The sequence below is a fragment of the Primulina tabacum genome, chromosome 18, assembly GCF_025594145.1.
Source record: "Primulina tabacum isolate GXHZ01 chromosome 18, ASM2559414v2, whole genome shotgun sequence".
NCBI classification, from domain to species: domain Eukaryota; kingdom Viridiplantae; phylum Streptophyta; class Magnoliopsida; order Lamiales; family Gesneriaceae; genus Primulina; species Primulina tabacum.
This window is the reverse complement of record NC_134567.1, coordinates 11,124,032-11,149,347: the sequence shown is the minus strand read 5'-3', so window position 1 is coordinate 11,149,347 and position 25,316 is coordinate 11,124,032. Positions and strand designations below refer to the sequence as shown.

The 25,316-nt window shown below is 38.0% G+C and overlaps 2 protein-coding genes across 3 annotated transcripts; one reads left to right on the top strand and one right to left on the bottom strand.

The window, feature by feature from the left end:
• The first annotated feature begins 11,389 nt into the window (after positions 1–11,389).
• On the top strand, positions 11,390–13,883 carry LOC142533172 (abscisic acid receptor PYL8). Its single transcript, XM_075639838.1, has 3 exons — positions 11,390–11,697; positions 12,528–12,743; positions 13,405–13,883. The coding sequence occupies exons 1-3, from the start codon at positions 11,572–11,574 to the stop codon at positions 13,621–13,623; spliced, it is 561 nt and encodes a 186-aa protein (XP_075495953.1). The 5' UTR covers positions 11,390–11,571; the 3' UTR covers positions 13,624–13,883.
• Positions 13,884–14,591: 708 nt separating this feature from the next.
• On the bottom strand, positions 14,592–20,259 carry LOC142532751 (polypyrimidine tract-binding protein homolog 2). Of its 2 annotated transcripts, none has more exons than XM_075639176.1 (11): positions 20,000–20,259; positions 19,374–19,575; positions 19,055–19,264; positions 17,366–17,428; positions 17,205–17,278; positions 16,646–16,738; positions 16,438–16,495; positions 16,111–16,215; positions 15,930–16,011; positions 15,324–15,436; positions 14,592–15,207 (listed from the first exon to the last, which is right to left on the bottom strand). In XM_075639176.1, the coding sequence occupies exons 2-11, from the start codon at positions 19,557–19,559 to the stop codon at positions 14,836–14,838; spliced, it is 1,356 nt and encodes a 451-aa protein (XP_075495291.1). In that variant the 5' UTR covers positions 19,560–19,575; positions 20,000–20,259; the 3' UTR covers positions 14,592–14,835. The 2 variants fall into 2 exon arrangements, with proteins under 2 accessions (XP_075495291.1, XP_075495293.1); XM_075639178.1 differs by lacking the exon at positions 20,000–20,259 and adding an exon at positions 19,677–19,817.
• Positions 20,260–25,316: the final 5,057 nt, after the last annotated feature.

The window sequence follows — 25,316 nt, the reverse complement described above, 5'->3', positions numbered from 1 at the left end:
TCTAACTCCATGAGTGAAAACTAGCTATTCCTTAAACATTTTGACCTGAAAAAAAAAATATATGGAGTTGAGGCTTTTACAATAATATTCTTGATATTATACATGTTATGGTGGGTGATGTGAATTATCTTTTTGACTATATTATTATAAAAAATTTAGAAATTAAAAAAAAATTATATATATATATATATTGTTACTTTATATATTATGTGAAAATAAGAATAAGAATAAAAACACATCTAATTATATATTATTATATTAAACGAAAAAATATATATATATAAATCGGTATATGATTTTGTTTTTAATGAATATGTTTGTATTTGAATATATAAAAAGAATAAAGAATCTAGGTTGTGATTTTCCGATAAATTTTATTACTAAGGGACTAGTAATAAGATAGTGTAGGGGTGTGATGAAACTTAAAATTAATAATTTATTATATGTTAAAACCTGTATTTTAAAATTTAAGTTTCATTAAAATTATAAAATTATGTTATTTTAGTATTGTTTGTTTTTATTTAATTGTCTTACTAAATATGTTTTATTTTCAGGTTTTCTACGTGTTGGTAAAATAATGATAACTCAAGCTACAAAATTCAAATGGAGGTGACTCAAACATGTTTGGAATCCTTGAGAAATTATCTACAATTTTGCAGAAGACATGATTGCCTAAAAAGTTCATTAAGATGATCAAATTGTGCAAATATCAAAAGGATGACAAATTTACTTTTACTATGACCAGCATATAGTAAAAAAATCATAACTATTTCAATATTTAACCAAATAAGGTGAATCAAGTGGCCAAATTCATCTACAGACAATTCCCCACATGTTTGCCGTTTTGAGTAGAGTCAAATTCGGTGATTAAAGTCGTGGAACAAAGCATTGAAAGAAGGGACATGGAATTGAACTTGGAGGAGACAAAGAATACTATTGCAACTACATGGCATTAATAAAAATTTTGACCCTTTCTCTCATTTGGCCTATAAATAGAGGCATTGTGCTAGCTTGAGAATCATTCTATCTCATTGTAAAATATAGTGTGAGTGTGTATCAAAGTTCTAAGTTCCAATATATTTTCTTTCATGTTCTCAACTATGAGTGATATTTTAGTGTTGATCAAAAGTAAGCTTATGGCAAGCTAAATCTATTATGTCAAGGTGAAGAGGATGCATTCTTGGTGAAGTAAGATTGTTTATATTTTGTATATTCTTTCTTTATTTCTTTTCATTTAGCTAACTTATTTTTATTGTAGATATAAAAATGAATTATTTGTTGTTATCAATTTACATCAAATGCTTGATACCATTAAAGTGGTTATCTTGATTTGTTGTTTAATTTTGATACAATAAATATTTCATCACTTATTATTATATATATATATATTTATATAATAATATCATAATATTTCATTTAGACGATAGCGTGGCTCTGCCGGTTGTTCTAAATGAAATATTATGATTTAATACTAACATCTAACAATCTAACATTTACTTTATCGTAACTAACTTTTATTTTTCGCATCTAACTTTTACTTTCTCGCAACTAACTTTTACTTTCTCGCAACTAACATTTACTTTATCGCAACTAACTTTTACTTTACCGCAACTAACTTATTAAATCAATATATTTCATTTAGGCAATAGCGTGGCTCTGCCGGTTGTTCTAAATGAAATATAATGATTTAATTTAACATTTACTTTATGCAATTATTTATTTATATAGTTATAATTATAATCATAGGTACCATATATAAAATATCGGTTAATTCGGTATTTTCTATAGTGGGAACTATATTATATTATGTGTGTGTTTAATTTTCTTGGAACCATTATTTATGGTGGTTTCTTTTGTTTTACTTTTAGTTAAACAATATTACATAAACCAAGAATAAATCCTCAAGCCTTGACAAAATTTATAATTTGTAAACTTCATTCTTGCATTTGGTAATCTATAAATTAATAAATTTAAACTCAAAATAACCTCTCTGAGGATCGATCTCGTACTTACAAAATATATTACTTGCAAACAACCTACACTTGGGTGAATTATTATTTAAGTAGTAGCAGTCTCCACTTCTGTCTGTCTAGGATTTGGACGGGTTTCTCCTCATACGACAGATCCGGAGCAAGCTGGAACGGCTCATAGCTCAAAACATGAGAAGGATTTGCTATGTACTTCCTCAGCATCGAGACGTAGAATACATTGTGTACTCTGGCCAGATTCGGCGGTAGGGCTACATGATAAGCTAGTGTCCTAACCCTGTCAATTATTTCGAATGGTCCAATAAATCTCGGACTCAGCTTACCTCTCTTCCCAAACCTCATAACATCCTTCATAGGTATTATCTTTACGAATATGTTATCACCTAGGACAAACTCAAGATTCCTCATTCTCTTGTCGGCATAACTCTTTTGACGACTCTGGGCGGTCTTCATCCGGTCTCGAATCTTGACCACCACGTCTACAGTCTACTGAACGATCTGAGGATCAAGTTCTAATCTCTCACCGACTTCATCCCAATGAATCAGGAGATCTGCACTTCCTTCCATACAGTGCCGTGTAGGGAGCCATACCTATAGATGATTGGAAGCTGTTGTTGTAGATAAACTCCACTAGAGGTAGCTTTGATTCCCAATTCCCATGGAAATCGATCACACTAGCTCGCAGCGAATCTTCCAAAATCTGAATCACTCGCTCAGACTGGCCATCTGTCTGAGGGTGAAATGCAGTACTAAATAGCAACTTCTTCCTCATAGCTGCATGTAAACTCTTCCAAAAGGACGATGTGAACCTCGGGTCCCTGTCGGACACAATAGAAACTGGGATCCAGTGCAACCGGACTATCTCCTGGATATAGAGCTATGCATAGTGAGTCATGAAGAAAGTCGTCTTCACCGGTAAGAAATGGACTGAGTTAGTAAGTTGATCCACTATAACCCAAATGGCATTGGATCCTCTGACTGACCTCGGCAAACCAACAACGAAATCCATGGTGATATTCTCTCATTTCCACTCAGGAATAGGGAGTGGCTTAAGCATTGCTGCTGGCCTTTGATGCGCTGCTTTCACTTGCTGACAAGTGAGTCATTCATATTCAAATCGGTGGATGTCTCTCTTCATCTCTGGCCACTAATACAGAACCTGCAAATCTTTGTACATCTTGGTACCTCCTGGATGGATGGAAAATGGAGATGTATGTGCCTCTGTTAGAATATCCTCTCTGATCAAATCAACACTAGGACCCATATCCTTCCTCTGTATCTCACAATACCATCAGACACTGTGTAGAGTACACTCCATTTGGCTTCATCCTTCAGTCTCCATTTCTGTAACTCCTCATTCGAAGGCTGACCTCTACAGATTCGGTTTAGCAAAGAAGACTGGATTGTCAGATTGTCGCTTAGGAGCTCTGCCCTTAGGATAAAATTCTAGATCAAATCTCTGAATCTCTGACTGAAGAGTTCACTGTGCTAATATATGTGCTACGACTGCAACTTTTCTGCTCAAAGCATCTGCCACAACATTAGCTTTCCCTGGATGGTAGCTAATTTCATAATCGTAGTCTTTTACCAACTCCGATCACCTTCTTTGTCTCATATTCAGTTCTTTCTGTGTGAAGAAATATTTGAGGCTCTTGTGTTCATTGAATATCTGACATTTATCGTAGTAGAAATAATGTCTCCATATTTTCAACGCAAAGACAACAACAGCTAACTCAGGATCGTGAGTCAGATAGTTCTTCTCGTGCATCTTCAACTGTCTGGAAGCATAAGCTATAACCTGACCATGCTGCATAAATATTGCGCCTAACCCGAGCTTAGAAGCATCGGTGTACAACACAAAATTGCCTTGCCCTGCTAGCATGGCTAACACTGGCGTTGAGATAAGAGCTTGCTTCAAAGTATCAAAGCTCTTCTGGCAATCATCGTTCCACACAAACTTAGCATTTTTCTTAGTCAATGAAGTGAGTGGAACCGCAATCGAAGAAAATCCCTGAATGAATTTCCTGCAGTAGCCTGCTAAGCCTAGGAAACTGTGGATCTCTTAAGCATTCTTTGGCTCAACCCATTCCTTAACTGCTGCCACATTAGCTGGATCCACCTCAATGCCACTGCTAGATATTATATGACCCAAAAATGCTGCTTTCTCCAACCAGAATCCACACTTACTGAATTTTGCAAACAACTTGCGACTCTGCAAGACCTGCAAAACTGTACCCAAATGCTTATTGTGCTCCTCATGGCTCTTCGAGTAAATAAGAATGTCGTCAATGAACACTATGACGAATTGATCTAGGTAGGGATGAAATACTAGATTCATGAGTTCCATAAAAATCGCTGGAACATTCGTCAGTCCAAACGGCATCACTAAGAATTCGTAATGCCCATATCTGGTTCTGAAGGCTGTCTTATGAACATCTGCATCTTTTATCTTCAGTTGATGATACCCAGATTGTAGATCTATCAAATGATCGAATAAGTCCTCGATCTTTGGTAGTGGGTATTTGTTCTTTATCCTTACCTTGTTCAGTTCTCGTTAATCGATACATAACCTCATGCTCCCATCTTTCTTCTTTATGAAGATCACTGGTGCTCCCCATGGTGAGAAACTAGGGGGATAAATTCTTTATCTAGGAGCTCCTGGATCTGTTGTTTGAGCTCTAACATCTCAGCTGGAGCTAAATGGTACGGTACCTTAGAAATTGGTACAGTGCTTGGCACAAGGTCAATGGAAAACTCCACCTCTCTCTCTGGTGGAAGGCCTGTGACGTCATCAGGAAAAACGTCAGGAAAATCTCTGACTATTGGTACATCAGATACCGACGGAGTGGGTACGTCAGGTGCAGAAATAATGCTGGCCAAGAAAGCCTGACACCCCTTGTGAATAAGTCTCTGTGCCTGCATGCAGGAGATCATGCGAGGGAAAATCCTCCATCTATCCGGCCCAAAGAGAAACTGCTCAATGCCCAATGGTCTTACCAACACTGACATTTTTTGAAAGTCATTCAGAAATCTGTTCTTCGTCAGCCAGTTCATTCCCAAGGTAATATCAAACTCTAGTATTGGCAGCACAATCAAATCGGCATACACTAGGTGGCCCTGCAATTCAAGATCGATGTCTCTGACCACGCTAGTAGCTGATAACTTTTCCCCTGACGGGGCTATCACTGATTAGCTCACGTCGAGTCCAATAGACTTGACATCTAGATGATTAGCGAATGTCTCCGAAATAAAAGAGTGAGTGGCCCCGGAATCTATCAAGGCCTTCGTGGCTACTCTCTTTATTAAAATATTTCCTGATAGACATTAGCACAGCACACAAAACTTATATCTCAAATACGGAACGTAGCCTCAAGCATAGTAGAAAATCTCTACACAAGTAACCAAAAATACTAGCTAGCACACTAATAATTCAAAATTATATTCGAAACATTCATAGCAAAATAATACGGTGTTGAATTAAATAGGTTACCAGTCAACATGGTCGTGTCTGGGTTCGCCTCCTCTACCTGCATGGCGAACACTATCCCCTTGGTCGGCTGCCTCAACTGTGAGCAGTCCTTCAGCATATGATCGCTGGCTCCGCATTTGAAGCATTTTCTCGATCCCCATAAACATTGTCCCGGATGCTGGCGTTGGCACTTCGGGCATACTGGGTACTCACCAGGCTTCTGTGGAGCTTTCTGCTGAGGAATAGGACCCTTGCCTTTCGACGGTCCCTGAAATGGAATCTTCCCTTGCTGTCCCTGGAAAGGCCTCTTAAACTGATGTCGCTGTTGTTTCTGCTGTGGTGCCTGATAAGGCCTATTGCCCTGCATGTCATTCTCAATGTCCCTTTGGTCCTGTTCTGCTGCCAAAGATCTCGACACGGCAAATGCATAAGTAGTATTACCAGCAACTCTCACATCACGACGACGCAAGACCGACCGTAAACCATCAATAAAATGCCTCAACTTCTCCCGGGCATCATTCGCAATTAGGGGCACAAAGTTACACCCCCTCTCGAACTTCCTGAAAAATTCTATCACACTGCTGTATCCCTATCGCAACGTCATGAAGGAGCGTGCTTCCTCAGTGAAGTACTTGGAGTAGAACACCTCCTTGAAACCATTCCATGTTAGTGTTTGCAAGTTCACTGACACTGATGCACTCTCCCACCACAGTTTGGCGTCTCATGTCAGTTGAAATGTGGCACACTTGACCCTGTCTTCATCCTGCAGCTCCATAAACGCAAAAATTGCCTCGATGGACTTAATTCATCCCTCAGCTATTATCGGGTCAGTAGTTCCCGAGAATTCCTTCGGATCCATTCTCCCAAACCTCTCATAAACCGCATCTGGTCTGGGCCTCGCCCCTGTGTCTACTGCAGCATTGTTCCCCGCCAACTGTGCGAAGAACTGAGTCATCCATGCAAGCATCTGAGCCTGCATATCTGGCGATGGACGAGGAGGAGTGGCCCTCTCCCCATCCTGAGGCTCTCTATTCTCATCCTTGCTCCACGGGCAACCACGCGTCTAGGAGGCATACTGTTCCAACATTTACCCAACACGTAAACCCAACATGCATTAACATAATATTAATGTCAAAAGATACACGTAATTTGAAATTATACATGCTCATCATGAAATCATGACTTGATACTTACTACATAAAAGAATTTAAAACTTTAAAACTTACAGACTTGAGGTGTGACTTCGTGAGCTTCTCGCAACTGGCAGTAGGCATAATCCTTTACAAGAACACTGCTCTGATACCAACTGTAACGTACCGTACTTTTAAACAATTTAAAATTTACGAAAAAATAAAATTTTTCTTGAATAACTTTCAAATTGCGATAAAGATAAACTGCTCGTCTAAAAATATTTGAAGTAAAAAAATTACAAACAAAGTTTGCAAAAAGGTGATCGTTTAAACATTGTAAAAAAACTCATGAAAATATGAGTATTTGAATCAACATGCATAAGTTCTTAAAACGTAGGCGGTCCTCGGGTTTAGCCTCTTGCGCAGACCGAGCCGGCTCATTGGTATACATCCCTCCTCTCCTTATACTCGTCCTCACCTAGATCGATCAAGTCTAGTGAGTCTAAAGACTTTAAACGTATAAACTAGAAATAACAAGTAATACATAATAAAACCACATGCATCTTTAAAGTACAACGTACATACTTAAACTTGAACGTACTTGCATAAACATAGACGTGTCATCATATCGTAAAATCTTTGCGTAGAGATATGTTTCAAAGAAAGTGACTCATACATAAATACGTCTGATTAGACTAAACTACAGTATTGGGCTGGTAGGAATGTCCACTACCGTATACATGAGATCCCCGGTCATGCTTTACCGGGTAGATTGGTCCATGGTCAAGCTTTACCGCTTTTCAATCTTGATCTAAACCCGATCATGCTTTACTGGGATGGAAAGGTCACCGGCCACGTTCATCGACTTCCAAACCCGTTCATAATTGGTCACAAGACATTTAGCATACCTCAAAAATAAAACATTTTCTTTTGCACATCGAACATACTTACATGGCGTTGAGGGATTCGTTGGATCTCGCTTGGGGCCACTGCTGCACATACTAACACAATTACATACACTTGATTTTCATAACTTAGACGTAATAGTCGTGATCACCACCCGAAATATCAATTGACTTATGACGTTCTAAAACACTCGGGACTTGACCTCGTTCATTCAACTTACTAACCCATGACTCGAACCCCAAAACAATCTTGACATAGAGTAAGAAATGTGCCAAGCAATGGAAAACGCGGACATCGATTAAATCATAGTTCAAAGTTCCCCAATCAAACTTCGTAACATCTAAACTAACTATTACGATGCTAGGACATAACGACGTAGTATTACCCAAAGGAAACAATAGCACCTAAATTCGAAGCCCGAAAAACCAAAGAACCAGCGCTGCAGTGCCAGACTAGCTCCTAGGCGCTACTCTGTAGCGCTGCCTAGGGCGAAGCGCTACGGCTCTAGTCCTGCGCGAATTCAACCCCAAAAATCCATCTTCTACCCATTCCCTTCCCTATGCCTTCTAATGCCACCAAACCCATGTCGACTCGAAACGAAACATCGAAAAAAGATTGATCACACCACATGACACCAACTACACAGCAAGGAACACCAGACGATTCCCAACGAAGCCTGCAACAAACAATTCTCAAGAACATGTTTTCATAAAATCGCAGTTTGAGCAGTCTCACGAAAACGATCATAACTCTCTCGTTTCTCGTCCAAAAATTACGAATTTACTGTCAAATCGAAGGTATCAAAAATTACTACGTTTAGTTGAAAACTTTTCCAGAAAATCAATCTAAAATGAACAGTACACGAAATAACAGCAACATTTGGTTTTGATATCTAAAAATCGTTTCCAACTTAATCCAACCAATTTTTCTCAAACTCTTGCATATCATACATGAATTTGTACACACAATAAACATCACAACAAATAATATGACGAGATCGATGTAGAAACAATAGAATATACATGCCTTGATCTTTAAAAACTATCGAAACGACGATACCGAAGCGGAGAGAATGCGAGGGTTGATCCGGGGTGAATTGCAGCGCTATTATTTGAAGAAAACCCAACGTGAATCACTGAAAATCGAGGGGTAAGGTGGCTGCAGGAAGAGAATTCTAGGAACCCTAAGTTTTCTTCAAAAAAAATTAAAAAGAAAGCCAAGGAAATGTGTTTGTTTGTGTGAATGTGTGTGTGCATGTGTTTAGGTAATTAGGGGATAAATTTTTTCTTAATTAGTAATTAACAAACTAATTAAATGTTAATCCACACTAATTTAACAAATCCCTTAATTAAAATAATTTACACAGTTTATAAACTGTAACAAATTTTAAAACCTTAAAATCGCCTAATAATTAAAGTAGGCTTTTAAATTGCTAAAAACTTAATAAATCATTTAAAATGACACTTTCTTGACTTGAAATAAAATATCAAAATTTTAAAAATTGCCTAATTCGTCGCCGGTCTCTTTTCCTCGATCCCGCGTCGGATAATCGTCTGAAACATGCAACTCAAGGAAACATTTTTAACGTACATCACATAAACATAAACAATTTAAAATAATGCAAACTCATAGATCATGCGTCGTTAAAATCATTTTAAACTTAAATAAATAATTTAAAATTTTAAATAAATGCATGAGTTTTGCGTTTACTGATTTTTGGGCTCTACAAGTAATAAATATTTTATCGTGGACCGATTAGTAGATCGAAGAAAATTCCTAGGATTATACAACAAGAGTTACGTCTGCTTATACCGGAGTAGTTGGAGCCAAGTGAAAATTGTTCACTAAAGATATATACTAAACATCCTTTGTATGTTTATGTTTAATTTAAATTATACGAGTGTCCAAATATTTTGAATGTCAAAATAAAATTTTTAAACTTCCGCTGCGATTTGGACACAAGAAAACCTATAACCCAACAAAGAATTTAGCACAATTTTTAAAGAGATAACAATGATGGTGTGATAGTCAATATCATGAACAAATTCAGAACGTAAATGGTAGAAATAGGTCCAATTAAATTTTAAGCATAAATGTAAAACTGACACACGTATTGTTGGACAATGTAGTTTAGTGAAGGAAATTGAATTGGACGATTTTTGTAATATTATGCGAGTGGAAAATTTATTATTTAAACTATTTAGATTATTCACACGAGTGAGATTTGAATCATGTGACATTAACGATAATGGTCGACTAAATCGGACGAGCTGAGTAGTGAATGATTTATCGGGCCAAAAAAGTGTTCTTTCTCAGGAATGCTGGAGGCCCGACAAATGATACCTGAGCTAAATGATCTGCACATTTTAAAAGTAAAGAGCGTTAGTCCAGCGTTGTCACTCTGACGCTCAAATCAATGAAATGTTTATGTTAAGGAAGTGCAATACAAAGAAAATATATTGAGTGTTTGTGAAAAAATTTACGTGAATTTCATACTTTTATGATCAAGTAAATATGAGTATTTATAAGAAAAAAATATAATGATGACTTTGCTTTTAGTGCTCGGTTACTCCTTTTGGTGAGATGAATGTTCATGCCTTGCCCTTTGTTCCGAAGTGATCGGGCAATGAGAAAGACATGATCCATGACTTATTATGTAAGAATTCTCATACTGACCGAGCTGAGCTGAGAGTCCTAGTTCATTTGAGTAGGTGCTGATATGCTCAGCTTTCCTGGCTTAAAGTACTATTATTTTACATAAAGAATTTCGAACGTTAATTAAATTGAAAAGTACAATTTAAATTAAAAAAAATGTATTTTTGGTCGATTATGTTTGAATTTTATGATTTGGATCGTATATGTTGTCAAATTTCATTTTCAGTCCATTAATTTTTATTTATTGTTGGTAATTTTAGTTTTTTTGAAATGACATTAATGTAACACCAATATAACGCTAAGACATATATTATCAAATCATCATTTTCAACAAAAAATATAACTAGAATAAAAAAAATTAAATTAAAACTGAAATTCGACGAAAGATAAACACATGCAAAATGGAAATTATAGTTTTTATTCGTTCTCGTGGGACATGCACGGATGCTATTGTGGGCATGCGTACACAAAGGGAATAAAACAAAAACAGTTGTTTTTTTACGGTTGAGTTTCTGTTGGGCTAAACCGGATAAAAACAGAGGGTCAAAGACGTGAATAACCAACACTTAGAGGGCATTGGGTTGCAACTAACGGACAAAAAAGATTGCGAAAGTGAGACAACCAAGCCTGTGGCAATGCCTCAAAGCCAACAGTTCCGCAGCAATAATTTCACTTCCACAAATAAATACCTATAATGATTAAATATTGAACCTTAGGGACTCTCCTTTTCTAAAAATTTCTGATAAATATTATTTTAATTTAAATTTTTTAAATTTTATTACAGGTAAATGTCAAGTATCGTTTTCCATTAACTCTAATTTTGGTATCACTATCTAATAATTTAACTCAAATCTTCTAAATATATAGCTATCTCGAAAGAGGTTATTATTACTTTCAATAAATCAATCTTCAAATAATTACATAAGATTGCAAATTGCAAATTATGAGAATTGGAGACAAAAACTTGTGTGAGACCGTTTCGGGGGTCGTATTTTGTGAGACATATATCTTATTTGAGTAATTCATGAAAAAATATTATCTTTTATAATAAGAGAATTATTTTTTATTTAGAATATCGATAGAGTTGATCCGTCTCACAAAAACAAACCTATTCAAAATTGAATACGCTATTTTAGTTGGATATCAAAGTCCTTACGGTGATATAAATAAAAAAAATATGAGATTTAATTATAAAAACAAAAATAATTTTCAAGTGGCTATAAATGGGGGCAATTTAGGTAGAAGAAAGAAAGAGGATCTCATCTTTATACTTCCGTAGTTCCGTTTGAGGATGCATCGATGATGACACTCTTTAACATGACGGTGACGAGTTCACGCCGATCCACCTGAGTCAACAAGCGCATCCATAATCTGTACGGTGGCGATTCTACTCGGATTTTCGGAGGAGAATATTCTGGTGGAGATGATGAATGTGAAAGGATTGAGCGAGACGGAGATAGAGTACATAAGGAAGCATCACCAGCACGAGATTACAGATAATCAATGCAATTCCTTTCTAATCAAGCATATTAAAGCTCCTATCCATCTCGTAATATGATTTTTTTCTTTCATTTTTTATGTTGGGTTTTGTTGTCTGTGTTGCGTGTGATTTAGTGTGTGTTTTATGGGGGGTTTCGTGTTGTGGATGGATTTTGATGCGTGTGTACTCTGAGGATTTTGAGTTCATATCGGTTCAATAGTTCTACTGTTTGTGGTTGAAGTTTTGACCGGAGCCTTTTGGGTTTGATTCAGATTCATTTTGATGGCCCCCCTTTTTTCTTGACTATGTGCTCCTCTTGTTTGAAAATAGGAAACAACTGTGTTTTTAGTTTTTGTGTGGCTGCCATGGAGTTTAAAAAAGCGCGAAATTTTGACCATTTAGTTCTATGGATGAATGATATTGGTGTTTATTGGAGGAGTAAGTTCGGTTTTTTATAGTTTCTAGTTTTTTTCCTGACATTCTCTGTGGTGATAACCTCATGTTTTACGAGACTTTGTGCAGCAAAAAATTTTCTCCTCTTCTCGGGAGTTTTCCAGGGTTTCATTGTGCTTTATGCACTTAGTTTTCTTGGACTTCGGTGTCAGTGTCGGGTTGTTGTGTGAGTGGGCATACTTTTTTGAAAAATTTATGTGCTTTCTGGATAAACTTTGGAATGGATTAGAGGTCGTTGGAGGATGCAAGATTGTTGTATGTTTGTGTTGGATGACCGTTTCTGTTGCGAGGTCAGAGTTGAATGAGTGGGGTGGTTGAAACTTCTTCATGTGAAAGGCTTTGAAGTGTCATTATTATGAGTGCTATTGAGGGGGTTCTCAAGAACACCGGGGCGATGGGGTTGTATATTCGTAGTGATATATTTGAAATTGTTTTTTTCATGCTAGGTTTGGTCTCTGGTGCGGAGATTTGATCAACCACAGAAATACAAACCTTTTGTCAGCCGATGCGTTGTGCAAGGAAATCTTGAAATTGGGAGTCTGAGGGAAGTTGATGTCAAGTCTGGTCTTCCTGCCACTACCAGCACGGAGAGATTGGAGCTTCTTGACGATGAAGAGCACATACTTAGTGTCAGGATTGTTGGTGGAGATCACAGGCTCAGAGTATGCTAAGAAAAACAAATATTTCCGTCTTATTTAATTACATTTCAAATTGTTTTTCCAAGTTGTCTACTTCTATCTTGCACTTTGATGGGACTAATGGGAGTGCTCTGTGGGATAACTAGATAGTTTTTCTCAGGCCGAATCATTTTTAAGCTAGCCAAGAGTCTTGATATTTATTGGAACTTCCAAGGATGGTAACTGATCCTGAGTTCATGAACCATAATTTACACTACATATTATCTTGAAACTCTCATGCCGAAAATGACTTGTCATCGTCTGTGTATTTTAATATATCAAAGCATTAAAGTTTGAGTTGAAGTGTCATTTTTTTTTTTGTGGGGTTTGGCCAAAGGCTGCTAAAATACGAGTGTGCTCTGGAGCCTGGAGCAGAGAGAAAATTCAACACTGACCAAGATTGGCTGGTGTGTTAACAGATAGAAATATTATCCATTTATCAAAGAAACGTACACACTTACTAGCCAAATCAATCGAAATTGATGTACGTTTGAAATTTTCGGAACTTCTACCATGGTACCGTATTTAATTCCCATAGACCATACAATAGTCAACTGACTAGAGACTATAGCATCTTTCTGATTATACAATTTAATGTAAATATAACCAATCACATCATAATTCAAAAGTCTTATGTTTCTTCCAGAACTATGCTTCCACTGTATCTGTCCATCCAGAAGTAATCGAAGGGAGACCTGGGACAATGGTGATCGAATCATTTGTCGTGGATGTGCCTGAAGGAAACACAAAAGACGAAACTTGTTTCTTTGTTGAAGCGCTGATCAAATGTAATCTTAAGTCACTCGCTGACGTTTCTGAGAGGCTTGCAGTGCAGGACAGGACCGAGCCTATCGATCATGACTAAAACTGCAACATTGTGGAGGCCGTTTTCACCAAGGATGAAGCTTATGTGAAGGATTTTGGACTTCCAAGGTTTTGGAGGCTGAGTGGCCCTTCCTCTGGTTTGCTGTTCATATCTTGTCATTTTGGATTTTTGTAATTTGGAGCTCAAGAACTGCAGATATTATGGACTGACTCTCTGTGAGAACATATGATAACAAAATTGAATATCCAAATTCCAGGCTTCTGTACCGGATGTATTCATGTGTACTGTGCATTTGTACATATGTTTGTATATATGTATGTATGTCCATAAAGATCAAGTGCACCAACGTATCGGTCGTTGCTATTTTTTCTCAAGAAACAGTGGAGAATGTTGCTGAACATGAGTTATATGTATGTACGTATCACATATATATGTAATAAATACCCGAGCATACTTGACACTAGATAATAATACTCAGATTTCGACCCACGTTTACTCATGCTTCCACCAAAGATTGAAGAGCTTCTTAGGCCGGTGCATTTATCTTGTATAAAAATCTGACCAGCTAAAGTATGCACCGTACGCAGCTCAGCCTCAGGATTTACCAAGTTACTCACTTGCAAATTAATATCGAGGGTGATATTTTAACTAAGATCCAACACAATTACTGGTTATTCGCGTGCAAGTGAGCAACTCATGAGTGGTTCCATCGGGGTAACACGTTAGCTCCAACGCTTTACGAGTCGATGCACAATACAACTAGGATCCATTGTTCACGTCTGGCTGGGAACGGAGTAAATAAAATTTCAGGTTAAGCCCTGAAATTATGTCAACAAGCTAGAAAAAATTTTCACGCTCGTCGTACAGGAACTCGAGCAAGTCAACATGTACATGATCTAACTTTGCTCGAGAAGCCGATCAAGTCCGAGCAAACAAATCAGACAAACCGTTGACTCTCGTGTCCACCACCCCTACTTAGAATAACACTATTCGCATCAAACATTCCAAAAAGCAACCTAACGACTGTTCATATAAGCCCACATCGTATAACAAAATCATATAACAGTGCAAGTTCAAAGTTTCTAACACATCAACTTTAATTGCCAAAAAAGATGGAAACATTACACTACCACATCTTGCCACCATAACCAAGAATAAAACATGCACGAAAGATAGGATTAATCAGTTGATTAAACACCACACCGCCAGTGTACAGTCCATAGTCATTCAGCATATGAAATATCTCAGCAGCTATTGTGGATGATATGGGGGCATTGAGGATGAGTGTGGCATCCCATTCTGACCGTGAGGGGGACCCATTCCGGGGCCCATTGCAGGAGGAGCAACTCCAGGCGGGACATAAGGGTAATTATGCATTTGCATCGGCATAGATTGAGGCACTGAAGAGGGGTTCCACCCAGCAGAATGTGGAGGCATGGCAGAGGGGTTCCACCCTGTAGAATGTGGAGGCATGGCATGAGGACCTGGAGCATATTGTGCTGTGTTGTAAGCTGGAGCACCTGGACCTCCCAATGGATACCGTTGTTGTCCTAGCATCGAGAGTTGGGAGTTCAAGACAGGAGTGTTGGGAATCGTGTAGTCTCTGCTCCTATCATTATTGATCTGAGAACACCACGCTCGTGAGTTAATAAAAAAATTGCCTAACACCATATTTAAAGATGAAATGATCGATACCAGCAAGGACTATGTTTAAAGTCGTCCATATAGGAGAGGCTTACTTTGATGCTGAGATCCGTGTGTCGAGAATATGTGATATGAAGCTTGCAATATCCGCCATCATAAATGCAATGCCCTTCCAAAGCTTCCTTTGCAACAACAGCAGTTTGTACGTCTGCCAGTTGGTATATTAGTGCCTATTTTCTAATACTTTTTCCAAGAGCAAGGTTCATTGAATTCTCAGGCCACGTAACGTACAATCACAAACCAAGGGCATAACTATCTTGTCCTAATTCCAAATTAGGGTCATAAATGAGTCGAGCTCAAACTCACACTATAGTTTCGAGCTTGTGACGTTTCAGAGTCGAGTTCACATAATGACAGAGCACATTGTATAACGAAGAACTGCATCAACTTTTTGTTGATCATTGTGTAATTATAATGCTCATTTATGTATGTGTGGTTCTCTCTCGCTCTTTAAATACACATATATAGACACACAAACACACAAACAAAAATGACCAATAGTGATAACTGATAATGTGGTATCAATTATAAATATGTTGCTTCTTTGATACAACTTGTTTTACTAGAATTGTCCTGAAACTCATGCCAACAAAAGGTTAAAAAAAAGAGCAGGTAAGACAGGTTACTGAAGTCCATCTTACCAGGGTACTGTATCAAAGCCTGAAGACCCCCATTTTTATCGAACATTGCAATCTTTAAAACAGGACCAAAAGCCGAAAAGACCTTGAGACACGTAACAATTGCAGCAGTAAATAGTTAATGATTGAATGATATAATGAAAATGCCAGAAGGCTTGTGAGTTCACATTGTGAATGTGTTTACCGTTTGTAAGACATCCAGAGTGACAGCGTATTGCATGTTTTCAATAGAAGCAAGAAGAACATTGCTCTCTGGCTCCAGTTTTTTTCCATCAACTCCTAAAGTGAACTGTAAACGCAAACAAGCAATTGCAAGTAGATATGTGAGATGATGCGTTCTACCAACCTAATTTTACAATTAAATTGGTTCTTTAGATGCACAAATCTGACCAAATATTAGTTCGAAAAGATATTGAGTCCAAAGTGTAAATAAAGTAGGTACAAGAAGTTGAGAAAGGTGTAAGATTGCAAAAAAATTTAATACAAGAAAAATGATCTCTCCAATATTCACCTGGCTGCTTGCGTCAATAGCTGAAGGAGCGACAGGAAGATGAGGGTTCGTATAATCCCTAAATTGATACAACACAACCGACAGAAATGTCTAAATACAAGCAACTGTAAAAGAAAGGAAACAAACCAACTACGCAAAAAAGTACATCAGGATACGAGCCATTGTGATCTATTATTTGAATAAAAATTGTCAAATAGAATCAGTTTACCTACTGCGATGAGACTGGAATTTTACGCTTAGATCTGTATGTGCAGAATATGTGATCTTGAGGGAACATGGTCCCAACTCTGGAATCAAGTAACTGACGCACACAAAAAAGGTAGCAAATCACTATACAGGCGAAAAACTATTTAGTAAAATGCATGCTTCACAAATGAAAATAGAACCACCAAGCTTAGCGATTGTCAACCTGTAGATAAGATAAATACGACGCAAGACCGTATAACATAACTATGTAGCATACAAAGCAAAGAGCCATTTAGTCGAGTATGCCATATTTAATGTTTAATCAGTGTTAGCAATAGGAACAGCTAGCTAACTATTCCAAGTACTTTGACTCTCCTTATGTATGACACTGACATGGACCACCTTCTTGTACGCTGCTTGTCCCTCAGCAAGGGGAATCATAGAGGAGGAAGAGGGGAAAACACAAGTTTCCACATTGGTTCTTTCAAGTCAGATTTTTCAAGAGGTGCTTTTGTGATATATCTCAGAAGTGATCCGTAACAGATGCTAAACGTGAATCTAAAACATGAAATTCACATCACCTTGGAATGCTTCTTCCATCAAGAGCATCCTTTGCAGCAGAAGCAGTTTCTGCATCAGTAAACTGAACAAGCGCCTGACAAGGAAGCAAATAATTGGTGTATGTGAGAGAGTAAATTCATGTGAAAACGCAACACAAAAAGGTTTTGACAGAGAAATAAACCTGAAAACCAGCAGTCTTCTCAAATGTAGTAATCTTGTGTACAAACCCAAATGCAGAAAACACCTACAAATAAGACAAGTTTTAATAGCTACACCAGCTGAAATGTGACGAACATAAAATTAGATTATAGGTTACAAAGGAAAATCTCAGGCACAATATAAAAGATGAGAACAAGAAAACTACCGAAACAATGCTTTATTTTGATATTTATGCAACAATTAGAGGTTCTTGTCCAAAGTGAGAAAAGATGGCAAGTAGTAGCAGTAAGAGAACCCACGCTGACAAAAGTGCACTCGAAGTCTCATGGTACGACTTCAGCTGCCAGTAATTCTAGATAAGCTACAAATTTTGCAAACTTTATCCTAAGAATCGTTATGAAAAGATACATAGATCAAGTCAACCCAAAACGTAATTTTATAAAACTCAAAAAGCAGGAAACTAGCTGCTTGCTCGCGCAGATAGATGAAGCAACATGAAATTGCTAATGGAAATGCTGCCAGACGACATTTTATGACACATGTAAAGGAAGAACATATTCAAATAACATTAAAAAAATAATTATACGGCAAAAGAACACGAGATTATAACAGGATTTTCTTTACCCAATAACTATGATGCCCAGCCACACGGAAACAAAAAAGATACGAAATAATCGTAGGAGAGCTATTTGAAAATAAGACATATATATGCAAGTAGGTTAGGCTTTATTTATAATTTTGATGCATTGACGGTAAATAATTTCTAATTCCAGCCCAATAATTCCAGCCCGATATTTGACTCGTAAAAACCTTTCTGAGTGTGGTAAGAGTGGACCAGTAACCCATAGATACAAAGTCCCAGTCAGACTTGCTATCTGAAGAACACAAACAATTTTTCTACTTCCATTCACTTCTAATTCTGCAGCCAACTCACCTCATCTTCACCAACTTTCAACCTCCAACAACAATAAAAAATTTCACACAATCTCACAAAGATGAGGCAGAAAAAGCTTATTCTCCATAATCTAAAAAATACCACCACATTTTCAAGGCCCCATCACCAAAGAATTAGAGATTCAAGAATGCAAGGGTAAAAAATTTACACATATCATGGCCATAAGAAAATAACTTGGACACAGCTATTGCTGACACTCCCAAAATAATTTTTGAGATAAACTACCTTGGAAATTTCCATTATGGTAAGATATTTTTTAAAGTTCTGACACAATTCCATGTTCTTCCCCAATTTGGAGATAGTTTTTTTCTTGGACAACTAAATCCCAACAAGCCAGTATCTCCTTCAACCTTTACTATATGGTTTATAGTTACTATGCTACTTCAAGAAAAAAAATAGCATGTACAAAAAGGAAGTGAGGTTCAGAAATCTGAAAAACAAAAAGCGAGAAATCATTTGAAGCTCCTAGACATTTAGGAGTAGAGACGTGAAGAGGAAGAATGGAAGAAAGAGCCAGTGTTAAGAAAAGGAGAAAGGAGACAAACACACATGCGCTCTTTCTCCCGATGCATTAAGCTGCCATTGAAGATATATCCTTCACACGTGCCTGCTGATTCATTCACATTCTTGTCAAATAAAAGCTTAAAAAGCATGGCGTACTACAATCTATGCACTAAAAATTCATCGAGTACATCCATCTACCATGGACAAAATGTCATTGCTCTGAGTTCATGTTGATGATTCTCAATATCTTACCAAATGCAGGACATCAATGCTGACAAGACGTGCATCATTCCCCTCAATCGTTACCAAGAGCACATTTCCAGCAACATCTGCAGTAGTTTTATTGTTTACTATTTCTTGCCTGTTGGAATATTGTACATAGACGGTTTTCCCTCGCACCATAGCTGGCTCTGAGGATGATGAATAATATGATATCATAGCAATTGCTTGATTAGTTTCCGACTGTAAAGACATGAAAGGAAACTCAAAAAGTCAAAATAATAGAAGTCATCCATTGAATCATCAACAATATATCAGGAAGAAAAGAGAGGAAAGTATGATGCACACTTACGAATTCAATAAAAGCTTGATTTTTATTTGCACCAACATTACACTTTGTGTTAACAACTTTGCCAAATGGCTTCCCCAGTTCTATCAGTTCCTCTTCGGAACATTCCCAAGGTAAGTTTCTCAGATGGAGAACCTTGGAAGGAGTTTGTGTGTAGCGAAACTGTGGCTGGCTTGAGACAGACGACATTTTGAGCTGGCCCAAACTGCAAAAGTATAAACATATCAGTTTCCATCATAAGTTGAGCGAAGCATATAATCATTAGTTGGTCTTAAATAGAAATTTTCACGTAATCATAATCATTACCAAAGGCCACGACCTATCAAACCAACTTCTACAAACACATTGCAAAAGCCTTATCCAATGCCAGGCAAGACCCGCTTCTCAAATAAAAACCAGACGTCAACCAAAATCATCTAGAACACAAGCTGATTTACAAGAAACTGAAAAACCCCATTAAACTACGACTTATAAGCAACTCATCTCATCTGGGCCATTACATTTATCGGTTAACGAATCTGAACACATCTGATGAATGAACAGATACCAAGAGATTCACAAAATCCGAAAATATTATAACTATGACAATCAGATGATCAAGAAAACAATAAGGAAGGTCAAGAGGGTACCTGAGGAAGATTTTGGGAATTAGGGTTCGGAGAATGCAATAGTGTCGGGAGGGGAGCGAATACTAAAGAACGATACTTTTGTATATGATATAACAGATAGAAAGCTCGATTCTCCGCCTACAATCGACCGATGCGTGCCATGGATACACACTGCGGATGTTAGCAGAGAACGTCGTCCTCGAAGTTTAGCCCTAGGCGATGATGCACGAGCTTATGTACCATATGTGCTGTATATACTAGGGGCCAGTGGGCCGATTTCCCATTTTATCTCAAATAGTCCAAAATACCGCAAATGGCATATGAAAAATCATATGAGATTCATCTCTTTTTTTTTTAGAAATTCCACAAGCATCTCAATTTATGTACTTTCCCTAAAATTACCGACTAAATCTTGGCTTGAACTTCTCTTTTTTTTCTTTTTTTTTCCTTTTTCTTAAATTAGTTGAAATTTTATCATTCTTGTTTGTGAATCAAAAAACTGAAATTACCTCTTTCCCACAATTTTATTATAATTCATTTTTTATTTATTATTGTTAATCTCACGTGTGGTAATTTGAGATAATAAATATGAAAACAAAGAATAAAATTGACAACGAGATTTACATGAAAAATCCCTAAAAATTATTAGGGTAAAAATCATGAATAAGATGAAAAGATTTCTACTATAATATTTTATGGTGTATAACTCACTCACTGTGTTTCCAAAAATAACACTCTCTCTTAATACAGGAGAAAAAAACATCTCACAAATATTATAGAATTAAGCACTCAAATGCTATAAGATGATAGAAAACTCAAAGAAGGATAATTTTAGAATGAAAGAGGGAGCTCTATTTATAGAGTCTCTTGTCCATGTGAGTAGCATTAAAAACGCGTTATTTCCGTCTGAATTTTCCTGCATAGCCAACCAACATTGTATGCTCATTTAATGCAATGTTTTCTGACAATTTTGACTTTGCCGATATTTCTCCCACTTGGAGATTTTATTGAGAATCAAACACATTTCCACACATTCTTTCAATCTTGACATTACCTGCTGCTTACGTTTCTGCTAGGCCACTTGAGGATCTACACCACTCAAACTTATCAGTGTTCACTGGTTTGGTCAGAAAATCAGCTATGTTATCTTTTGTATGGATTTTCTGCATATCCACACTTCCTTCTTCTACTATTTCCCGTACAAAGTGAAATTGGAATCCAATGTGTTTCTTCCTCGAATGAAAGGCTGGATTCCTTGCGATGTGCAAGGCACTCTGACTGTCACAAAACAAAGGAACATTCTCTTGTTTGTGTCCGAGCTCCTCCAATAATATTTTAATCTATATTGTCTCCTTGCAAGCTTGAGTAGCTGCCATATATTCTGCTTCCGTTGTATATAATGCCACAACTGTTTGCAGTTTTGAAACCCAGCCTACTGCTCCCCTCGCAAGCGTAAACACATAACTGGTAATAGATTTCCTCTTATCAGGATCACCTGCATAATCTGAATCGAGATAGCCTCTGAGTGTGAAATCTGATCCTCCATAAAATAATGCAGCATTTGAGGTACCCTTCATGTATATAAGGATCCTCTTAACAGTGCTCCAATGCTCTCTTCCAGGATTCGCCATATACCGAATAACTGCTCTCACTTCTTGAGCAATGTCCGGTCTTGTACAGATCATAGCGTACATCAAACTTCCCAATGCTGATGCATATGGTACTCGAGACATCTCCATCCTCTCTGCTTCACTGCTAGTACACATCCCAGAGGATAACTTGAAGTTAACAGGAAGAGGGGTCGATATTGGCTTGCTATCTTGCATGTTGAAGCGTTGTAAGACTTTCTTCAAATAATTTTTCTGGGAAAGCCAAATCTTTCTGTTACTTCTGTCTCGGTGAACTTGCATCCCTAGAATCTTGTTTGTTGGTCCGAAGTCCTTCATATCAAATTCCCTAGCCAACTATGCCTTCAATCCTTGGACCTGATCTTTGTTGGGGCCTGCTACGACATCTCGTCCACATACAACAGCAAAATAATATATTCATTACCAGACCTCTTGAAATACGTACAAGGGTCTGCACTCAGTCTGTTGTATCTATGTAATGCCCGAGAATTGTAGGTTGATAAGACGAGATTATGAGGTGTTACATGGAAGAGGCACCGCCCCGCGCCAAGAAGAAGACCGCACCCGCGGTCGCTGTTTTTGAATTTCTGAACGTGGTGCCGTGAGCTGACCGCACCCGCGGTCTAGAGGGAGCGCACCCGCGGTGCAACGTGTTTGATGAAAAATAAGACACTTGCCCTTGCCATGCATATATTATGTGTTGTCTTCCTTTCCTTCTTCCTTCAACACCAGATTACCGAGAGCACCGTGGTAGAATTCTCAAGTTTGCTTCAAGCTTAGAAATTGAATAGCACACAAGCCGATCAACCGATTTTCAATCCGAGTTCAGATTTATGTTCCTCTCTGCGATAGCTTCGTAAGGATGTAAGTATTACTATTTTTCAGCATGTTCTGAAGTTTAGATGTTGGGGAAATTTTGATATGATTGAGATTATGTCCTTATGATTATTGTGAACGTATATTCGAAACCGGATCGAAGAAATGATATCGTATGCGAGTACTATGATATTCCAGCATATATGTGTATGAGATTATGCAGATTTTGAGCTTATGATGTATAGATTATGATGGATATTACTTGATGATATTGATTCTTGTTGGTGGAGTTGATCGGTATCGAGAAATTACGCCGTTATGCCGTCGAAATGTATCAAGATTGATTATTGATTCATACATGTGTTGAATTGAGTTGTGGATTGATATTGGACATCTCAACATTGCCATTTCAGATTGATATAGACAAGCTTCGACAGATATAGACTTCGTTCTCGACAAAGATTGTACGACAAGAAGGTATAATTCATGTTGATTCGGGAAGATACAACTCGAATTAGATTTGATTTGAGTTTCCCAAAATCACATACTATTGTTTATATTTTGATATGTTTGTGCTTTGTTTATAGATTTATATTCAAGCATTTAAGATAGGAGAGTCATTGGCAGATTTGCCAAATTTCTAGATGTTCGGTGGTATCGACGCATAGGAGCAGATGTACTCCGATTGTAGACATCTGATACAGACAGGACCGAAGTCTAGGAATAAGACGTACCGTCACCGCGATTGGGAGGGTAGGTGGCAGACTGTGACGTCTTATTCACACCGGGATCCTTAGAGTTAGATACGAGTCGAGTCCAAGGTATGAATTGATTTAAGTTACTTGTCTTATATTGTTTATGTTTCATACACTATGAGACATGTGGTTATTGATTTTATTCATGATAGTATGCTTCATGATTTATATTGTGTATATGCATGTATACATGTTTTATACTGGAATTTGTTCTCACCGGAGTTTCCGGCTGTTGTTGTGTCTGTATGTGTGCATAACAACAGGGGGGACAGGATCAGGGTCCAGAAGAACTTGACGAGATGAGAGATCGAGAAAGCGTGGTGATTTCGGGCGTAGAAGATTACTAGAGATTTTACATATGATCTGTAGTTTGTATTGAACACTAGTTGTATGAATGTACTGAAACAAGACATGTATTTATGTTTGTTGAAATAAAATAGAGAAAGATCTTGTGATTGATTTATATACACTTGATTTAATGTTAAAAGCAAAATTTTGACCCACATTTTCTAGCAAAGATCCAATTAATCCCAAAAAGAATTGAGTTAGAGCCCGGGTCCCCACAACAGGTGGTATCAGAACAGTAGGTTCTGTAGACTGAAATAGAATAGAATGAGCGGGGGGTAGATTGAATTTCCTTCCTTGCTTTTATTGTGCCAGCATGATTTATTGCTTTCCCTATTACATGTTGTATTGTTATCGGAGTTGATTACAACATGTATTTGTAAAGACTAAATCAGAACCGATTCTGGATCAGAGGTATATGATCAGAGGAGGGCTGAGACAGATTGTATAGATTGTGTACTAATCCGTTTGATAATCAGATATGCCTCCTCGACGAGTACCGCAACCAGCAGCATGTCGGGCACCAGAACAGGGCAGTATATCCAATGATCCGATGGATGTAACCGCTACACCGATGGAGACTTTGCTAAAGAGGTTTCAGTCGTTTTGACCACCAACACTGAAGGGCACAGAAAATTCAGTTGAGTGTGAAAGTTGGCTCGATGACATAGAGATGTTATTTGAATCTCCTGACTACACCGACGAGCGACGAGTTAAACTTATTGGGCATCAAATGCAAGAAGTTGCAAAGAATTGGTGGCTTACCACGAAGAGAGCATTGGAGCATCGTGGCACAGAAATTACCTGGAAAGTTTTTAAAGCCGAGTTCTATCAGCGATTCTTTCCTGAGTCCTACCGAAAAGACAAAGGTGCTGAATTTGCTAATCTGAGACAGGGACAACTGAATATCGAAGAATATGTTGCTAAGTTCTCTGCATTGCTCCGATTTGCTCCTCATGTCACAAGAAATGACGAGGCTGTTGCGGATCAGTTTATCAATGGCCTGAATCCGGAAATTTTTACTTTGGTGAATACAGGTAGACCCAATACCTTTGCAGAGGCCTTGAATCGAGCCAAGGGAGCAGAAGCTGGATTGTTTAGGAAAAGAAGTACTCTTTATGTCGCTCCGATGCCAAGACCGCCACAACCTTCAGTTCAACCCCCTCCCAGATTTGAGAGTGGTGGTAGCAGCAGTGGAAGGAAAGACCAATTGAAAGCGAAGGGAAAACAGTTTAAAAGATCAGGGAGCAGTTCGTCGAGCTCCAGTGGGTCACGACAGAGAGCTCCTGGCCAGAGTACAGAGTATACAGGTGTATATTGCAGTTCTTGTGGAGGCCGACATGCCACCGAGCAGTGTCAGGGTGTGATGGGTCGCTGCAATATCAGCAGACAGCAGGGACACTTCGCCAGGGTTTGTCCCCAGAAAGGTGTACAGCAGGCTCAGAGTGTAGGAGCATCTGGTTCAGTAGCTCAGCCTGAGAGGCAAGCTTCATCTGTTCATTCCTTTCAGCCCATTCTTACACAGACCCAACCCCGAGCCAGAGGTAGCCAAACAGTGAGCCAACCTCCCAGACAGTAGGCTCGAGTGTTTGCACTGACAGAAGAGCAGGCCCAAGATGCACCAGATGATGTGATCGCAGGTAACTGTTTCCTTTGCGGTTATCCTGCATATGTATTGATAGATACGGGTGCATCTCATACTTTTATATATGAGCGCTTTGCATTGTTGCATTCATTGCCTATCGAGTCATTATCTGTTGTAGTGTCTATTTCTTCTCCGTTGGGAAGTGGTCT

Excerpts from the sequence above, each read along its gene's own strand:
- LOC142532751 (XM_075639176.1), bottom strand. The coding sequence starts at position 19,559 with ATGTCGTCTGTCTCAAGCCAGCCACAGTTTCGCTACACACAAACTCCT. Across the intron at positions 19,265-19,373 it reads ATCAAGCTTTTATTGAATTC|TCGGAAACTAATCAAGCAAT; the intron begins GTAAGTGTGCAT and ends ATGTCTTTACAG. Across the intron at positions 15,437-15,929 it reads GGCTTTGATACAGTACCCTG|ACGTACAAACTGCTGTTGTT; the intron begins GTAAGATGGACT and ends ACCAACTGGCAG.
- LOC142533172 (XM_075639838.1), top strand. The coding sequence starts at position 11,572 with ATGATGAATGTGAAAGGATTGAGCGAGACGGAGATAGAGTACATAAGG. Across the intron at positions 11,698-12,527 it reads TTAAAGCTCCTATCCATCTC|GTTTGGTCTCTGGTGCGGAG; the intron begins GTAATATGATTT and ends TTTTCATGCTAG. Across the intron at positions 12,744-13,404 it reads GTGGAGATCACAGGCTCAGA|AACTATGCTTCCACTGTATC; the intron begins GTATGCTAAGAA and ends TGTTTCTTCCAG.